The 17,296-nt window shown below is 41.8% G+C and overlaps 1 protein-coding gene across 1 annotated transcript in view; it reads right to left on the bottom strand.

Annotated features, from left to right (window-relative positions):
* Positions 1 to 496: 496 nt before the first annotated feature.
* Positions 497 to 17,296, bottom strand: part of insrb (insulin receptor b) — a 78,158-nt gene continuing 61,358 nt past the window's right edge. The window contains exons 9-23 of the mRNA XM_046392335.1: positions 16,466 to 16,716; positions 15,952 to 16,119; positions 15,663 to 15,861; positions 14,065 to 14,197; positions 13,480 to 13,633; positions 13,013 to 13,161; positions 11,457 to 11,613; positions 11,220 to 11,316; positions 10,943 to 11,010; positions 10,631 to 10,860; positions 9,723 to 9,833; positions 9,451 to 9,613; positions 9,210 to 9,339; positions 8,867 to 9,001; positions 497 to 8,355 (exon numbers count right to left, since the gene is read on the bottom strand). Of these exons, the coding sequence (XP_046248291.1) occupies positions 8,001 to 8,355; positions 8,867 to 9,001; positions 9,210 to 9,339; positions 9,451 to 9,613; positions 9,723 to 9,833; positions 10,631 to 10,860; positions 10,943 to 11,010; positions 11,220 to 11,316; positions 11,457 to 11,613; positions 13,013 to 13,161; positions 13,480 to 13,633; positions 14,065 to 14,197; positions 15,663 to 15,861; positions 15,952 to 16,119; positions 16,466 to 16,716 (2,500 nt within the window). The 3' untranslated portion in view covers positions 497 to 8,000. The remainder of the gene's footprint in view (positions 8,356 to 8,866; positions 9,002 to 9,209; positions 9,340 to 9,450; positions 9,614 to 9,722; positions 9,834 to 10,630; positions 10,861 to 10,942; positions 11,011 to 11,219; positions 11,317 to 11,456; positions 11,614 to 13,012; positions 13,162 to 13,479; positions 13,634 to 14,064; positions 14,198 to 15,662; positions 15,862 to 15,951; positions 16,120 to 16,465; positions 16,717 to 17,296) is intronic.

Here is a 17,296-nt window from a genome sequence, read left to right on the forward strand (position 1 = left end):
TTTGTTTAAAATGAGAGGAACACATTTAACTGTTGTGATTTAAAAAGGGAGTGTGAGGAAGAGAAAACACAGGCACTTGGTGATGTGAGCGGATCATTTCGGCAGCCAGCAGCAAAAGTTCTGCGGCTGAATTTAGTGAGAGTGTGGGAAAGAACATGAATGAATCTGAAAGTACCTGATGGGGAAACTAAAGCAGAGCTAAAGGTGTTTTGACACAAAGCAGCAATACCAGTTACTATTACAGATGTATTACCATGCGGGTCCAGTTTGGCAGTTTCATGTAAAGCAAAACATGATATTTACAAGCTTATTTTATGTTTTACACATAAAACTGTGCGCTTGGGGTTTGTATAGTATAATATAACCAGCAACTACAGTTGTGCTGTCACACAAACATAGTGGAGTGTGAGTGTAGCATAAAATAAATTAAACATCTTCCTTACCTCAGCAGAAAACAAACAAACAAACAAACAAAAAAACAGCGCGAGAAGACACATATTCTCCAATAATTTTATTCAGAATTTTAATATAAACAGTTAATTGTTGAATAATTTACACACAGCAAGATTTTTATTTTCATATCATTGCAACATTTTCTGTACATGTCACTACTTGGCTCTCCTTTGAAAACATAGAAAAAATAAATTGTCAAGCGTTCATTTAGTCATGGCACATTTTTGATCCTGTACAATATGCATGTATTTCTGTGTGTGTGTGTGTGTGTGTGTGTGTGTGTTTGTGTGTGCACTTTCAATATGTTGATATACGTGATACATAAAGATAATGGCACATTTGGATCCAGTGTGAGGGATGAAGCGATCTCTGTGGGTTGCGGGCTTTTGGACTGTACATACACACATATACACCTGCTGTCTGCATACACACCGATGTCTCAACATAATGTATACACAACATGTCCCAAAAATAATACATCAGCATATTCATCGGCAATAAATGACATTAATAAAAGAGGTATTCTGCAAGACTACACACAGCATTCTGGGGACCACCTATGTGCACTGAGGAGAGAAAGAGACTTGAAGGACAAAGAGAGGAAGAGGAGGAGGAGGAGCAGCGAGCATAGACAAAGAAATCTGTGGTGAAGACTTCAACCGAGGACGACACAGACACAACTCCACACTGACTTAAACAACGAACAGCACAGGGAACAGGACAGAGATAAATATAAAGGTACTGGTGTGTAAACTGGAGCAGACCACTGGACCGACAGATGACGCTTAGAAGTTAAGAAGAGGCTGCTTTTCCTCAGATTTGTCGTCTAACACGCAGGGTCACCACACCGGCAACAACGGCGTCTCTCTCCCCAGTCAATAACACAAATATGAACAGTTCATCATCTTCACTACTGACAGACAGTACTTCTTCTATAGCTGAAGGTGTTTCACCTTTTACGCCTCCTGAAAAGGAAAAATTCTGACACTTCCAGCTTTACAGTCTAAACTTAAAGGTGTATGGTTGTTAAACCATCAGTTAAGTTTTTTTTGTTTGTATTTTTTTTTTTTTTTTTTTAGCTTATTCAAGATTTTGTCACTCCTGATTCCTCTTCTTCAAAAAGGATGTGCAGTGGTCTTTTCCAGTTTTTCACATTAAAAAAAAAACAAAACAAAACAAAAAACACATTTGCAAACTGAACAGACGTCTCTCGTCAGAAACGATTTCATACAACAACAACAACATCTGTGACGGGTGACGTATTTGTGACGCGTCAAAGGCTTTACGGCCGACACGCTGCTGTGACTGGGTGGGGGGTGGTTGCAATGCATGACGTCTTGTCGGCCAACATTCATAACATGCATAGGAGCCGGGCTCACTGCCAAACGTTTCAGGCCACATACTGTTTCTGTGTCTCGTTACACAGGGTTAAGCCCTCAGACTGGAGTTGTGCTGTTACATACACTGATGGACTCGACTATGCTTCTCCCATGTAGTGGGTTGTGACATGAAAAGCAACAAAAGAACAAAAAGAAAAACATCTATCTCTTTAAATTTAGAAAAAAAAGTTATATACACAATGATAACAATGTTAAATTCATAATGTACAAGAGTAGTAAAAGTTTACAGTCAGAAAAAGTAATTGTATTTGCCCTCCATACTTTGGCTAAAAAAAATAGAAATCAACATCTCTAAAATTTAATACTTTTTTCTTTTCAACAAAACAATAATACATACAATGCTTTGTTCTCACCCTGCGCTGTGTTACTACCATGCTCTGTCCAACCGCTATTCAGGTCATCAGAGTTCAACAAAACAAACCTAAACTTCCCTAAAGTCAAGTGCTTTCATTTTTCAGGGGCCAAGGGGGGTGGGGGTGGGGTTGCTATTTACAGTTAAGAGCTTATTAATTGGTTCATTTTTTTTTTGAAAGTTTCAGAACAACTGAATGCATTTCAAATGGAAGTCCCCATTTGTAATGCAGTCACTTGTTGCTAGTCATGGGTTTTTTTTTTTTGTTTTGTTTTTTTTTGCATGTGCTTTGGGGCGTCGCTGAAAAAACAGACGGATGGGAAGCAAAATCAGTAAGCATCAAATTATCAAGCTATCTGCTGGTATAGATAATTCATTTTCCATGCACAAAGCGAGCCAAAGCTTAGCAGAGTAGAGACACGAGTTCAACATTTTGTTTGTTTTTTTTTTTTGTAAAAAGTATCTGTCATGTAATCCAAATTACAGTATTTTCCCACCAAGCAGTTCAAATGCTTTTTCCTTTTCAGATACAACTAAAGGATGCATACAAACATAATTCCTGTGTTTTCGTTTCATGTTTGGAGGTGGAAAATCCTCTTTAGCGATTGGTGGGGACAAGCCAGTCAGTGGCGGGTCTGCTCTGAGGGGGGTGAGGGCAGTAGACTGGGTGGGAGGGCCATTAGTCTGAGCAAAGGCACTATGGGTCGGGGCCCTGTTTGCTTTGCCACCCCTGACCTGCAATGCTCCCATCCAACTGCTAGAGGGCAGTCCAGACCACATCACGCCAGAGAGAGAGAGAGAGGAAGGCTCCTGATTATCTTCAAAGGGCCACAAAGATTTCATATTTTTGAAAAGGATGTTTGGGTTTTTGTTGTTGAAAACTTGTCCTTGGGTTTATAATCTCCATTTTTGCTTTTTGCAAGGATGCTGAGAACTTGCGCTTCAGTCAGAGAAGATAAAAGGTAGGTAAGATAGCTCTTCTTCCTCCTCTTCCTCTTTATCCTCCAGCCACAAAGCATCAGGCCGCCTCCCTGAGACGAAAAGTTACAATCTAAATTTCACGTCTGTTCATAGTTACTATGGCACACAGGATTGTCCCAGTCCAGCTTCTTTTTTTCTCCTTTGCAGAGGGGGGGGGTCCTCTTCTTTAAAACTTTATAACCAGCCCAGACATCAGTGTCCTGATCAGCTAAAACAGACCCAATCTATGGCATTGCCGGAAAACAAAAGGTCATCTCGATGATATTCACAGTAGAAAAAAAAAATACACACACAAAACAGAACAGAGAAACAGACAAATAAACCAACGACGATTGGAGGAGACGTGCAATGTGAAAGCTAACTGTTTTGACCACAAAGAGACAGACTGAAGAAGAGGAGTAGGGCTTTCTGCCAAACAACAGCTTTAGTTTGAGATGTGATTTTTAACAAAAAAAAGGCATGAGGGTCCAGGGCTGAGCTTGATCAGCCTTGGCTGTAGATGATCACAGATATGCATTGAGAGTCAAGACACAGTTTCTTCTGCCCCCTCATGCTAATGTCACATCCCCAGAAACCAGCAGAGCCGCTACTCCATACGGCCCAGAGGAGTGGTGTGTGTGTGTGTCTGTGTGTGTGTGTGTGGAAAAGGGGAATGCACACAATAAAGCTATGTTGGTACTTTCAGCACCCAGGGGGAGCCTCTCGTGAATAATTTCATAAAATGTAAAAAAAATTTTTTTAAAAAAAGCCAATTTACTGTCTGATATTCCACATTTTATAAGTGCTAGGTGTGTGTGTGTGTGTGTGTGTGTGTAAAGAAAGGGACAGTACTTGGATATATTCAAAGCTTGTTTCTAAACTGTATAACAAGGGCTGGAAATGAAGACATTTAAAACAGAAAAGGGCTACAATACAAGAATCGCAACAATATCGGTCGATGACGGTTTCCCCTGGGAGAAGAAGAAGAAGAAGAGAAAAAAAAACAGAGAAAACAACGAGGCAGAGGGATTTAACACACCACAGGGGGAAGGAATTCATCAGCAGTGTTGGTAATGTATGATTATTTGAAATGATGGGATACTGGGTGACTGACGGGGATGATTTAGGCTCTTTAGACTGATTCCTCCATATGCACTGAGGTAGACTCTGGCCAAACACAAAGACGATAACAATTACTTACTTACTTACTCACTAACTAACTAGCACTCCTGCTGCTCACCACCAGCTACTCCACTTGTACGATACCAAACTAGGTTTTTACATCGCTCCACTCTCAAACACCTTAGAAATGCTTGACTAAAAAGCCAACTGTGTTTTTCTCATACAATGACAATGATCATAATAAAATAAATATCTGGTATTTCAAAGATATGGGCACCATATTAATTAAAAATTGCATATGCGTGTGAACACCACCACGAGAGAAGCAACCTAGGTCAAGGTGGAGATAAAAGCTATGTCCCATTTCCATAATACACACTAATTCCATTTGGGTTTTGAGTATGTAGTGTGTTTAAAATGGAAAATTAAATACACTGAAAGTAGAAAAATGTCAAAACAGTACACTAGTAAGGTAAGAATTTAGTATTAGTATGTAGTGTGGAGCTGTGACACAACTATGGTCCACCATTTTTCTGTCATGTAGGCAAAACTGACGGGCATTAGATTTATTTATTTTTTTAATACGTATCATTTTTTTTCTGCTTTTATTTTCCAAACTATGTCACAGATTATTTACAAAGTACAAAAGCCCAAGATTGTAACTCCTCAGAAAAATTAGCTAAAATCTACATCATGACCTCAAACACCTCTGAGCGCCAACAGCACAGACTCTGGCCAATCCACAGTGTCACCGCTAAAGCACGAGGTGAACATTAGTGTTCAAACCTGAACGCTGGCAACAAGCTCAGACGAAAGATTAGAAACAAAACTAGTAACAAACTGCCCCGAAGACTGCGACTTCTACACTTCCAGCCAACAACAAAGCTGCAACCATTGAAACACAAATGTAGATGCAGCTTCGATTTCTGCGCCTCGCCGGCCTCATGAGAAACAATACAGAGAGAGCACAGAGGCCTGTGTGTATGTGTGTGTATATAAGTGTGTGTTACTAGCCGACATAACTAGCCTGGACGTGGCTCTGGGTTTGAGAAGGCACTGGTAAAACATTGAGGCAGCGTCTCTGCTTTCTCTCTGATTCTGTGGGTTCTCATCGTTGACAGAAAGCTGCCAACACTTTGGCTATACTATAAGTGCTGAATGCTGTTCGGCTAGATTGGCAACCACACTGGTCGGCGTGTCCGGGTGGAAAAAAAATAAAATAAATAAATATACTCCTCGGCTTACTGTCACGAATCCTGTGAATCAACTGCTGTGCGAATAAGGAAGATCTGCTGCAAAACTCTGATGGCCTTAGAGAATTAATTATGTTAAGCGAGGGGTCAACACTTTTTCTTTAGCTTTGTGGAAGGGTACAGTTGAGAGGAATGTTTCCGATTCACGGCAGGAGGGATAATCTTCAGATATTTGATTATTACAAAGGAAAATCAAAGTCTTTCGTGCGTGTGTTCAGAATCTGATGGGGTGCGGTGATGGTATCAGCTCTGCCAGCAGGCAGGCAAAACGGCGGGGGGAGGCGAGAGAACGAGCAGTTCCAACTAAATCCTGGAATGTCAGACCTGAGTGAAATAGCTGCTGCACACTGTGTCCTGACTACCTAACTGCATGTGATAGCAGAGAGAATAATAGGATTAACTATCACTCACACACTGCCCCCCTCTCTCTCTCAGACACAATGAAAGATAGAGAGACGGCCCCTCTCGCCACTACCTGCTGTGGATTCTGCGTACAGTTGGAACTTTCCGTATTTCTCTCCAGCCCTCCACCACAAAAAGTGGAAATTTCCAACAGCCTGATTTTGAGCAGTGAGTTCAGCAGCCAATGGGAAGCCTCAGGAAGACTGAGGAGGGGGGAACGTGCAGAAGGGTGCATGTGGTGCAGAGCGAACCCACAACGAGAGGGGACCTTCATGTGTGATTTTAATAAAACCTTCCACCAGACACTGAGGGTTGTGCGCTGTGGCAGATCTCAGGCCAGAGGGGAAGATAATAATTAGACAGATTTAAATTATATAGGCTTTACCTTGTTTTTTTGTTTTTTTTAAACACAACTCAAAAGCCAGTACTGTTACGGTTAAGTACAATCACAGGGCTAGGACAAGCTCTCGACGCTCCCTAACCTCACTGCCAGTTGACGACAACCAGCCCAATCAGGTGATAGACATAAAAATAAAAACCTGTGATAATAAACACATGAAGACCTCAGCTCCATTGTGACCTGACCAGAGAGAGAGAGAGAGAGAGAGAGAAAGCGGACACGGAGACGAACATCAACTCATCAAGTGTACTTCCATCTAGAAAGACCTCATTCCCCTTTTATAAAGCTTTTTTTTCTTTTTTTGGTTAGTCCATTTTTTTTTCCATTTTTTTTTCCCGGTTGGCGTTGTAGTAAGGATGCCTCCAAATGTCGACAGCTCTCAGTGGGAACAGGGTTCATAAAAAATGATGTAGAAAGTTGATAATATTTCGGAGCTTTCTCCTTTCCCATCCAGACGGAGAAGACTACTCAAAGAAGGGGCTGGAGGCCTAAGACACCGAGAGCGCTGATGGTAGATTAGTGTGATTTGTGGGGCTATAAAAATAAGAAAATCAAAAATCCCAGAAAGAAAAAGCCTAGCAAACAAAATACTAGCAAAGCTTCTGATGAAAAATATTACAAATATGAAATATTTACAAAAACATCAATACGTCATATATTATATATAAAATATTGGTACATAAATACCAATACTCCATATATACTATATATATTATATATATTTATATATTTCTATACCCACTAAAATATATCAAATCAGCAGCTATTGGTCAGTCTGAGGAACTCTTTCGTCCAATTCTTAACTGTTTAAATATCCTTCAGCCACATAGTAAGGACAAAGAAATACAACTTAGAAAGACTAGAAGAGAAGAGAAAATAACAATAAAAGCAAATAAATTATTCACCAAAAACCTGATGAAACTGTGTGTAGTTTGGAATTCTGCAGAACCAAAAAAACAAAAAACAAACAAAAAAAAACAAAAAACAAAAACATTCCTCTAGGAATTGATGTTTGTTCTAGGATCAAGTCTTTGCAAGTCATCCCACCGTTCCAAACTGATTAAGTCATTGTTCAAAAAGAAATTAGTATAAGTGCTGATACACACTTTTCTTTGTTTATAGGCCACATACAAAAAGGCCACAATCTGAGTAACAAGATTTCACTTGCTGGAAAAATAAAAACAAAAAACAGAGCACAGAAGTATGGAAAGGGGAGAAGAGGAGGGACAAGTGTTGAGGAAGGAGGTTGAGCATAAGCAGCCTTCTTGGTTGTCTAAGGTTTGTTGTGTTCACAGTTTTTTTTCCCTCTGTTTCCACCTAAAGGAGTCCTGGAAACATGGCAATAGTGAAAAACAATAGATAGGTAATATAAAGTCTGATGTGTTGTGGAGGAAGTTTAAAAAGTGTTACACCATGTTTGCATCCCTTGCTTGCCTGTGTTGGGCAGCCATGAGGAAGAAAATAAAAAGTCCTGAGATCTGTGGGGTTGGTTTTTTTTTCTTTTTTCTTTTTTTCTTTTTCGAAGGGTTTCTCCAAGAATAAGAAAATCATTAGAAAATGATGAGAGGAACATGAAGGACACAGAAAAAATGGACTGGAAAAGAGAGAAGGATGGGAAGGGAAAGGAGAAAATGAGTTCTTTTAGGAAGCAGGAAATGTTAGGAAGGGCTGGATCTGGGCAACGATAAGATTCGTCCATTTTTCTTGCCACCGTTCATGTGTGTGTAGGGGAGATGCTCCTCATAGTTCCCCCTGAGGGCCACCGAGGGCCCGCTGTCCCTGCTTAAGCTCTCCTCTCTCTGGGAGTATGAAGACGGATCCAGAGGGATGCTCTCCATGTTGTCCAGATCCAGGTCAAACTCCTCCGTCTCGGGAACTTTGTTCTCCTCACTGTAGAAGAATGAGACCTCCTGGAAAGACGGGTGCAGGTCCTCCCGCAGCATCTCGATGATCTCGTGGAACATCGGCCGCATCTTGGGGTTGTACTGCCAGCACATCTGCATTAGGCTGTGCCTGGGAAAGGGGATAAAGAGGCTAAGCTTGAGCCTTTAAATGCAAACCATTTATATATACAGGGCTTAAAGCAAGGAAATATTTCGGTGCCTGAAATGAGTTCAGGGTTTAGGAGAAAGAATAGAGGGAATGGAGGTTCAACACAAGGTTTTTCAAGTCAACAGTAGCCTACAGAACCAAGAATTGGGTTCTGCAGATTTCTGACACCGAGTGCTTTCTATCTCAAACACTTGACTCAATTCAAGCCCATTTACTTTTGAAATATCTGTCAACTACAATCGTGTTTTCACCATTGCACAACTGTACCAACTCAGAAGCACATTAAAGCACAGTAAAAATCTTCCATGCAGTAGAAAAGCAATAGGAATGTATTCCAGTTTTGACACTGTAATATATTTAAGCAATATGATGCAAGAGGTTATCTTTTCACTTCTTTTGTTCAAGTGGCTTTCAGCTAAAAAGTTTCGAGAGATAAAATTTCCTCGTGTATCAATGTGTTTTTATAACTCACATCCTCTCGGGGCAGTTGTCTGGCCGGTCCAGGTATCCTCCATCCATGACAAACTTTAGAACCTGCTCGTTGGATAAACCCTGGTAAGGCTGCTCTGCTAATGTACTGATCTCCCACAGCACAACACCAAATGACCTGCAGACACACACACAAACACATGTGATCAGATGCACCAGTCATGTAATCAAATTAATTAAAGAGTTTTGTCTAGACCTGTTCTAATTGGAATGAGATAACTTTTGTTGTGAATAGGTGCTATATAAATAAACTGAATTGAATTGAATTGAATTGAATGTAATCTGGATCGCAAAGACTGCACCACAGCTGCCGGGGAGTGACTTACCAGCAGTCAGAGTGGGCAGTGAAGACCCCGTCCTTCAGAGACTCTGGAGCCATCCACCTGACAGGAAGCAGGCCCTTCCCTCCTTTACGGTAGTAGTCAGTCTCATAGATGTCTCGGGTCATACCAAAGTCTACGAGAGAGATAAACACACTATGTGAAACCTGATTCAAATCAACCATAACACAAAACTAACAGAAATGTACTAATGAATTGCATGGGAAAACAAAACAAGGATCAGTACCTCCAATCTTGACGGTGAAGTCCTCTGCCACCATGCAGTTCCTGGCTGCCAGATCTCTATGGACAAACTTCTTGGCGTTGAGGTAGGCCATGCCATCTGCAATTTCTGCAGCCATCTGGATCATCTCCTTCAGCGTTGGTGGTGGCCGGCCTGATGGGTTGTTCTGTACAACACACAAAGATCAGTCACGGATGTGTGGAGATATTGCAGCTGAGCCTCCTTTAGAGCCCACTCTGGTAGATTTTTTTTTGAAATGCAGAGAGGACGCGTACCTCAGAATCTGGCCTGAGACTACGTAGGTAGCTCTTTAGGTCACCGTGGGTCATCAGCTCCATCACTACCAGGGTGGGCTGCCCTTTGGACACCACACCTAACAGACGTACCTACAGAGAAAAGTAAAGAAAAAGAACACATAGTCATACACACAATGTAGACCCGTACATTGGTTGAAACACACATTTGAGTTCTTAAAAAAAAACTAAACTAACACCTTATCTCTAGTTGGATGGTAAAGATATTTAAGATGCAAATTCATATTTCAAATATCTATTATTCTATTAATGTCTATCTTAGATGGTAAAGAGTTTTGGTTGTTTAAATATGTCAGACTACGTATAAAAACAGATGCAAGTTCCACACTGTTCATCGCAAGTTTGGATGTTAACACCCTCAAATTATGAGGTGAAAGTTTGCAATTTTATTCACAAGACGACTACATATTCAAGTGTTCATTTTAGTGTGGGTGAGGTATCCTCAGTTCTTTGACTTTTAAAAGAAATCTTCCTGCTGTTAACCAAGCAGACAAGATGACAGATTTATAAAACGCTGCCACTATGTCAGCTCTTCAGCTGTGGGTGAATAATAAAAAAAAAAACACCCATCAACACGTCAACACGATCAGCTGACAGCTCAACATATGGCATTTTAACTGAGGCTTAATAGCATGTAATGCTGAGCATAATTGCTTACGAAGTGTGATTTGTTTTTGGAGTCAAACTGTGTGTCAGTATGGCAGCAAAACAAGACAAGCAAGTCATGATTCTGTAAGTGTTCGTGCTGGTTTCAACAAATGATGGAAGGCTGTAGCATACTGTAACTGACAGCTGCTCCAGTGTCACTGTTAGTCAGTAATGAAGATGCGAGAGGAAGTAGTCTGAAAAAGCTTCTTTTTGTGTCGTACCACATGGTGACAGCTGAAAGCCTTCATGACGGAGGCCTCGTTGAGGAACTCGATCCTCTCGCGCAGACTAGCAGATTCATTGACCGTCTTGACAGCTACGCGAGTATCAGGGTCTCCTTTGACGATGTCCTTGGCGATTCCCTCGTACACCATCCCGAAGGAGCCCTGACCCAGCTCTCTGAGGACCGTGATCTTCTCGCGAGGCACCTCCCACTCATCGGGAACATAGACTAGACAAAACAGACACGATTTTGATTAAGTGAACCATTTACAACATCAACCAACCTTGCAGTCTTGGTTTGATGCTCTTACCATCGTTGGCGCTGAGGTACTCAGGGTTTGAGGAGGCGATAAGAGGTCCTGTCGGGCCTTCTGTTTGCCTGTAACACAGCCACAGAAAACATCTGAAATGCTGGAAACTGTGAAGATGTGAACTTTCTCAAGTACCTTCTTGCAGAATCAGTTTTGTTTATTTGTCCTGTCACATACACCTGATAGCTACTGGGCTCAAAGTATTCGAACTGAAATACTTTGATGTCACATGCAGTATTCTCCTCAGTTCATATTGCACGCTAGTCCAAAATCTTACCTCTTCTTAAGGATCACAAAGACTGCGCACCCCACAAAGAGCAGCAGGATGAAGCAGATGACTGGACCAATCACAATCCAAATTAAACTTGGATCAGCTGTAATAAAAACAGACGTCATTGGTTGGTTGACTTGAATTCAAAGTCAGATCTGCATTAAGGAGTAATGTAGAAAACCATGCCCATGTAAATAATGCGTGACTGTTAAGAAGTGAGACACATTTAGCCTTCAGCCTTACGGTTGGGCATGAAGAAGTAAGTGGTTTCCGTAAAGGAACCATTTCCTGCCAGGGAGGTGGCGCGGACCCTCACACTGTAGTTTCCAGGTTGCACAAGTGAAAGCTTCGTGCCACCTAACTTGAGGTAGGCCGGCCGTGACACGCAAGCTGTATGAACCTGGGAGGGAAAAAAAAATAAAATAAAAAGAAACACTTTAGCATGAGAAATCACAAAGAACATATATAATGTTAAAGCTTAAAAGTTCTAAAATAAAAGAGCAAAGAGTATCAAAGATTATTCTTTAAAGTTGCTTTTCCCACAGCATTGATTACTTTCGAGCAAAGACAACTCCAAAGTTCAACTCCAATACTGTGACCTTAAAAGCATGACGAGCGCAAAGAGATGCATTCTGAAATAAACAAAGTTTGGGAAGATTTGACTGAAAATGAGATAATGGTTCACACTAAGTATTTTCAATATGAATCAGTGTAATTCAGTGTAATTCCATCTGTCCATTTTTTTCAAGCCAAATCATTTCACTCTCATTTCCTTTTGCAGCTATGATTACATACACGTTGGAAGGTAGAACTCACACTGGGAAGCTCGGCTCCTCACCAGATTTGCATTGTGTGTGTATATATATACATATATATATGGAATGTGCACAGCTTTTATAATGCCAATGAACTGTCAGGCAGAGGTCTTCATAAAGAAAAAAAATATTTGCCATACGTCACTACTCCATTAAAAAAATAAATAAATAAAAATTAAATTATAAAAGAAATTATTAATTGGGACCTTTGACATGCTCTAAACAACATTTTAAATAAGCCCAGGTCCATTTGTTTTAGCTTGAGGGTTTTGTCAGTGAGTAATGTGTTTGTAGCGCAGTGCACTGGGGATGTCGTCTGAGACGCCAGTCCATCCCTGCCACTGCATGCTAGTCTTCCTTCCTGCCGTTGTCACTATGGTAACAGAGCTGCTACTGGCTCCTTGGGTCAGACAGTGCAGCAATGAATAGCAATGAGAGACGAATTCACACATTTAAAGCAAAGTAAACAACAACAACAACAGCAGCAGCAGCAGCAGAATGCGCACTTGCACACGGCCACAGACAGACAGGCACTAATGCGCACAAACACACAGAAATAATAATATGCAAACAAACACGGCAGAAAACGTCAATACACGCAGTGGTAGCATTGGGAATTTGTAAACAAATATTTCCTTTGTTCCTCTTTCCACATAAGGAACAGACAGAATTTGACTGTATAAAGCAAACCTTTCATTTCTGCCAGCCTCCACTCAACAGAATCTACCCTCACCACTCCTTGTTCTCTCTTCCTCTTACATTTCTCCATGTTTTCATGTCTGCCCTTTAAGCCCTGTGTTTCTTTTTCCAACAGAGCATATTAAGATTATTTCTGCTGGCTCTTTCACTCCGACTACTGACCTCTGTGTCCTTCAGTTTAGGAAAAGAGTAACTATAATAAAAATAATGAAGGTGATCCCTCCTTCGCCTGACAGTTTCCCTGTATCCTCACTCTCAGAAAGTTTGGAGATGATTGTTACTGACCTCTGCGTCTCCAACCTTCCTGTAGAAGACCTCATACAGGATGATGAGGCCGTTAGGGGAGTGCGGTGGATTCCATTTAATCAACACATAGGGAGGCTCGGCTGTCACTATCTCATGGGTAACAGGGCCTGGGATGTCATCTGCTTTCTCTGTGGGTACCAGACATAAATAAAAACACTTGACACACGTGCAATGTGAAGGACTGCATTTCCACATTGTTAATAGTTAATAGGTTTTGTCTCTGACTGCCTTAAGAAAGTGTTTGGCATTGATACAGTACATGGCATTGATATTTGGTCTTTCATTGGTATGGCTAAATATGAAAGGAAACCTCAGCGTATGTGTGTTTTGGTCTATGACCTTCATGACAGTCTTAACTGCAGGAATGTTGTATTACACAGCATTAGATTCCGCTAATCTAAGTGCGCCTGAGTGTGTCTAAATGTGAGACTTGTATTTGCTCTTACCCTCTGGCATAGTTCGAGCACTGACATAAGTAGCCATGCTGCAGCGTTTGAGGTCCGTCGGGTGGTTGCAGGCCATGATCTCTATCTTATAACTGGTAAAGTGATGCAGGTTGGAGATGACCGTTGACTCCTTTGAGAACACCTTTAGCTCCACCTGAGCAAGGAGGACAAGATTTAATTATTCCAACAAGTGGCAGTGATTCATAGCTAGATTCAATAGTTAGAAAGGCCATCTACCCTCACACCACAGTCACATCAAAGAAATCAAGCTTATGTTTACTTAACACCGCATGAACAATGTCCAACCAATTTCCAACAAAAACAAAAATATTGCATGCTCTTTAAATGATACAGTATGTAAACTAGGGGCTAATGTATTAAGTATCAAAAATAAAAGGGATTTACAGATTTGGAAATACAATCACTTTTGCTCCTGCTAAATTTAAGCCACTGGTGCTTATTTTCTTATTTTATACATGCTTCTCATGACTGGAAATCTAGGATGGGGAACAGCGAATGATTAGCACGTATGTTGACAAGAGAATGACACGCAAAAAAATGATCTGTATGGTAAGTGTTTAAGACCTTGGATCCCTCTTCATCCTCGTCATCGTCTTCAGGGGTAGCGGTGGTGGAACCGAATGGCAGACTGGGGGCAGTGGTGAGAGAAATCTGGGTGGCGTTGGCAACTCCCACTGAGCGTCGCCGACGAGATGGTCTGAAATATAAGTGCAACAGGGTGAGGTAGGTGGCAAAAGTTAGATCAAATGGCTTTGAAAACCCTGCACACAGATGCCTGCACACAGTCCTCTGACATGAATGACTCTCAGGCAAGCTAATATTAAATGATCAACACAAAAGCCAGATGCATTTCATATGAATTAGATCCAGGCAGATGGCAGACAGAGCAGTAGTGTGAATAAAGTCAGTGAGGACCTCTGCTCACACTAACCTTTACACAGGCTAGACGGTCTGCCCGCATGACATTTTATCCATCTTTATTTCACCTGCTCTCCCTGCTGGAAGAGCTACCAGCCCTCACCACTGGATGGTGCCAGTGAGAAAGCCCACTTAACTCTCAGAGATTATAAGTGTAAACCCACCACAAAGACTAATGAACTTACGTAAACCAAGTCACAGGAAACCTGCAGTGAACCTCTATTCAAGGACAGGTAGAATCGCTGTCTGTGAATTGGAAAACTACCTTGTTTCTTTCCAAAATTACACTCATTAAATGTCCTTGAGCAGTGCACTTAATCCTGAACTGCTGCAGGGAAGCCTCTCTTCTACAGTACATGGAAGTTAATGTTGAACCAACACTCAGGAAAAAGAAAAACACAAAGAAAAACACTCCATCCCTCTGCGTGATGGAAAAGGAGAGCATGAGGAGTTCATTGTGTACTTCGGTGTATGGAGCTGACCTTGGCCGATTCACCAGCACAGGTTCAAAATGCGGCTGAGGTGTGTGAGACTTTGAGTGTTTGTGTGTGTCCAAATGGCAGTCTGCATGACTGACCCCCTGACTGGCAAGAATGATAATGGGCAAAGTAATCACTCCCCTAGGGAAACAGAGGGAGAGACTGTGAGTGATTGTATGTGTGTATGTCAGGGGAGAGGGTAGGGGCATCGGGGCCCAGACAATCAGCACCTCCCACCCTAAGCCCCCCACGGCACTGCCCTGTGCAAAAACAAGGGTCTACATAAACCACACACACACACACACACACAGATGGATGGATGAGACAGATTTGGCACAGCGCCGTTTTCAGACAGACATCATGGTGGCTGGGATAAAAGAAGAGTGACAGAGGCGCTCCAGTGTTGCTGCTGCACTGCCACAAACAGCAGCTAACAAAGAAAGAAGCTCCTCTCGGTGCTGTGCTGGGTCTAATGCCGAATGTACTGAGTTTTTAATTCATATGAGCTGTTTCAACAATCGCGAATTTCAACAAAAGCTGTGACCAAACTGCTGTACAGCAGGCCACTGTGACAAAAAGAGTTTAAAGTTGTCCTGTACTTGTTCAGTTACTTGTATCATTGCAAGCTGCCCCCTGAGTAAATGACAATGACAAACTTATGGATTTCAGGGACCACCAGATAGTTGTCGAGTGACATTTCACATCTAGAACTGTTCATCTGAAACACTAGTGTGTCCCTGCTCAGCTTGGAAATGGTGTGCACACCTGCTCTCGAAGACTTCATTGTGGAGGTAGTTCTCAAAGGTCTTGCGGTACATTATCTCCTCCTGTTCCTTCTTTAGCTGATGGTCTGTCTTGGGGCAGGCGCAGCACCTGCCCCCTGATGTGGGCTCATCTGTGTGGTTCCACTTTTGCTCATCCTCGCTATCCAGGTGGGTCGGGGTACGAGATGGCAGTTTCATTCCTATTGAGGAGAAATCAGTGTGAGGGCAGCTGATTTCTTTGCAAACAGTCGTGTGGGCAGACTCAACTGGGGCAACTTGCGAATACTAACCTTGTAGGCAGTAGTCGAACTTGTAGAGGTCGCTGTCCTCAGGCTGCTTACGACAGACGACCCGGTAGTGGGTGATGTTGCCATTGGGACTGGTGGGAGGCTTCCACTTCAGGATGATCTGAGAGGAGGAGTTGGAGGAGGAGATGGGGTCCAGAGGCACAGAGGGCTCTGAGGGAGGGTGGAGGAAGACAGTGAGACGATAGACAGAACTGCACCGGTGTTGTCTGACCTCAGACTGTTTTCAGACTGAATTAGGTCTTATGTGGAAAAAAAAAAAATGCCGCCAGAAATACTGAATTTAAACATAGCTTTTTGTTTACATAAAACACAATTACGTAAGCCAAGAGAGTAAACAGTGCAAAAATTGAGATTCTGTACACAGTTTCTTCAGCATCCAATTATAAATTCAGAAGTAATCTACAGTCAGACAAACATCAAATCCAACACCCAGAACAAATTATTAACATATTTTCCTTTCTTGTGTATGTGTGTTTTTCGAAGACACGCAACTCACTGGAGGCATTGGTGCGGACATAAATGATCTCACTCTTGGCTCCGTGAACCTGGTGCTCATCAGATGCAGACAGTTGAGTTTTGATCATAATGGCGTACTGAGTCCAGGGCTTTAATGGTCGGATCAGGTGGCCCGGATTCTCCACCTTCTTATTGTCATTAGAACGGGGTGGCGGATCAACATCAGCAATCGCCCAGCTGTTAGAGCCACATGCGTCCTGTCCATCAAACTCAGTCACATTCTTATATGGCCTGGAGCAGATGGAAAGAAAGAGATCAGGCATAAATGGATCAACAGGTGCAAATGAAGCGGGAGATGTGACAGTGGTGCTCATTTAGCAAGGCAACCCACAATTTTCATTTATATAGCACGTTTTAGTACGGGAAAACGGCAATGTGCTTTAAATTAAACTGCATACAGCGATAAGTGACATGAAATTTTAATAAATACAATACACCGGGGAACAGAGAAACATAAGTGAAAATCAGAGGCCAATTCTGTATTGCACCACAGTGAAGTGGTTTAAGTACTGGAGTAACGTGTTAAGATGTTCTTGTTAAGTCACTGACATGAATTTCAAAGGTGAGTCTAAAATATCTCAAAATAGCAGAAGACAGCTGTGTGCTATCAGATACCCCCAGAGTCTTTGTTGGAGCAGATTTAAAGCTGCTGGGATACGGAGGATTCCCCACCACTGATGTAGGAGCAACACCAGTTAAGTACAGGAAATGTTAGATCAACTGAATCTTGTTGTCTCTTGATTAAGATATCATGATTGACCCTTTCAAAATCAACAATAAGGTCTTTGAAACTTTATGTGACAATGTATAG

This window comes from Scatophagus argus, chromosome 6 (genome assembly GCF_020382885.2).
Source record: "Scatophagus argus isolate fScaArg1 chromosome 6, fScaArg1.pri, whole genome shotgun sequence".
In the NCBI taxonomy this organism is placed as follows: domain Eukaryota; kingdom Metazoa; phylum Chordata; class Actinopteri; family Scatophagidae; genus Scatophagus; species Scatophagus argus.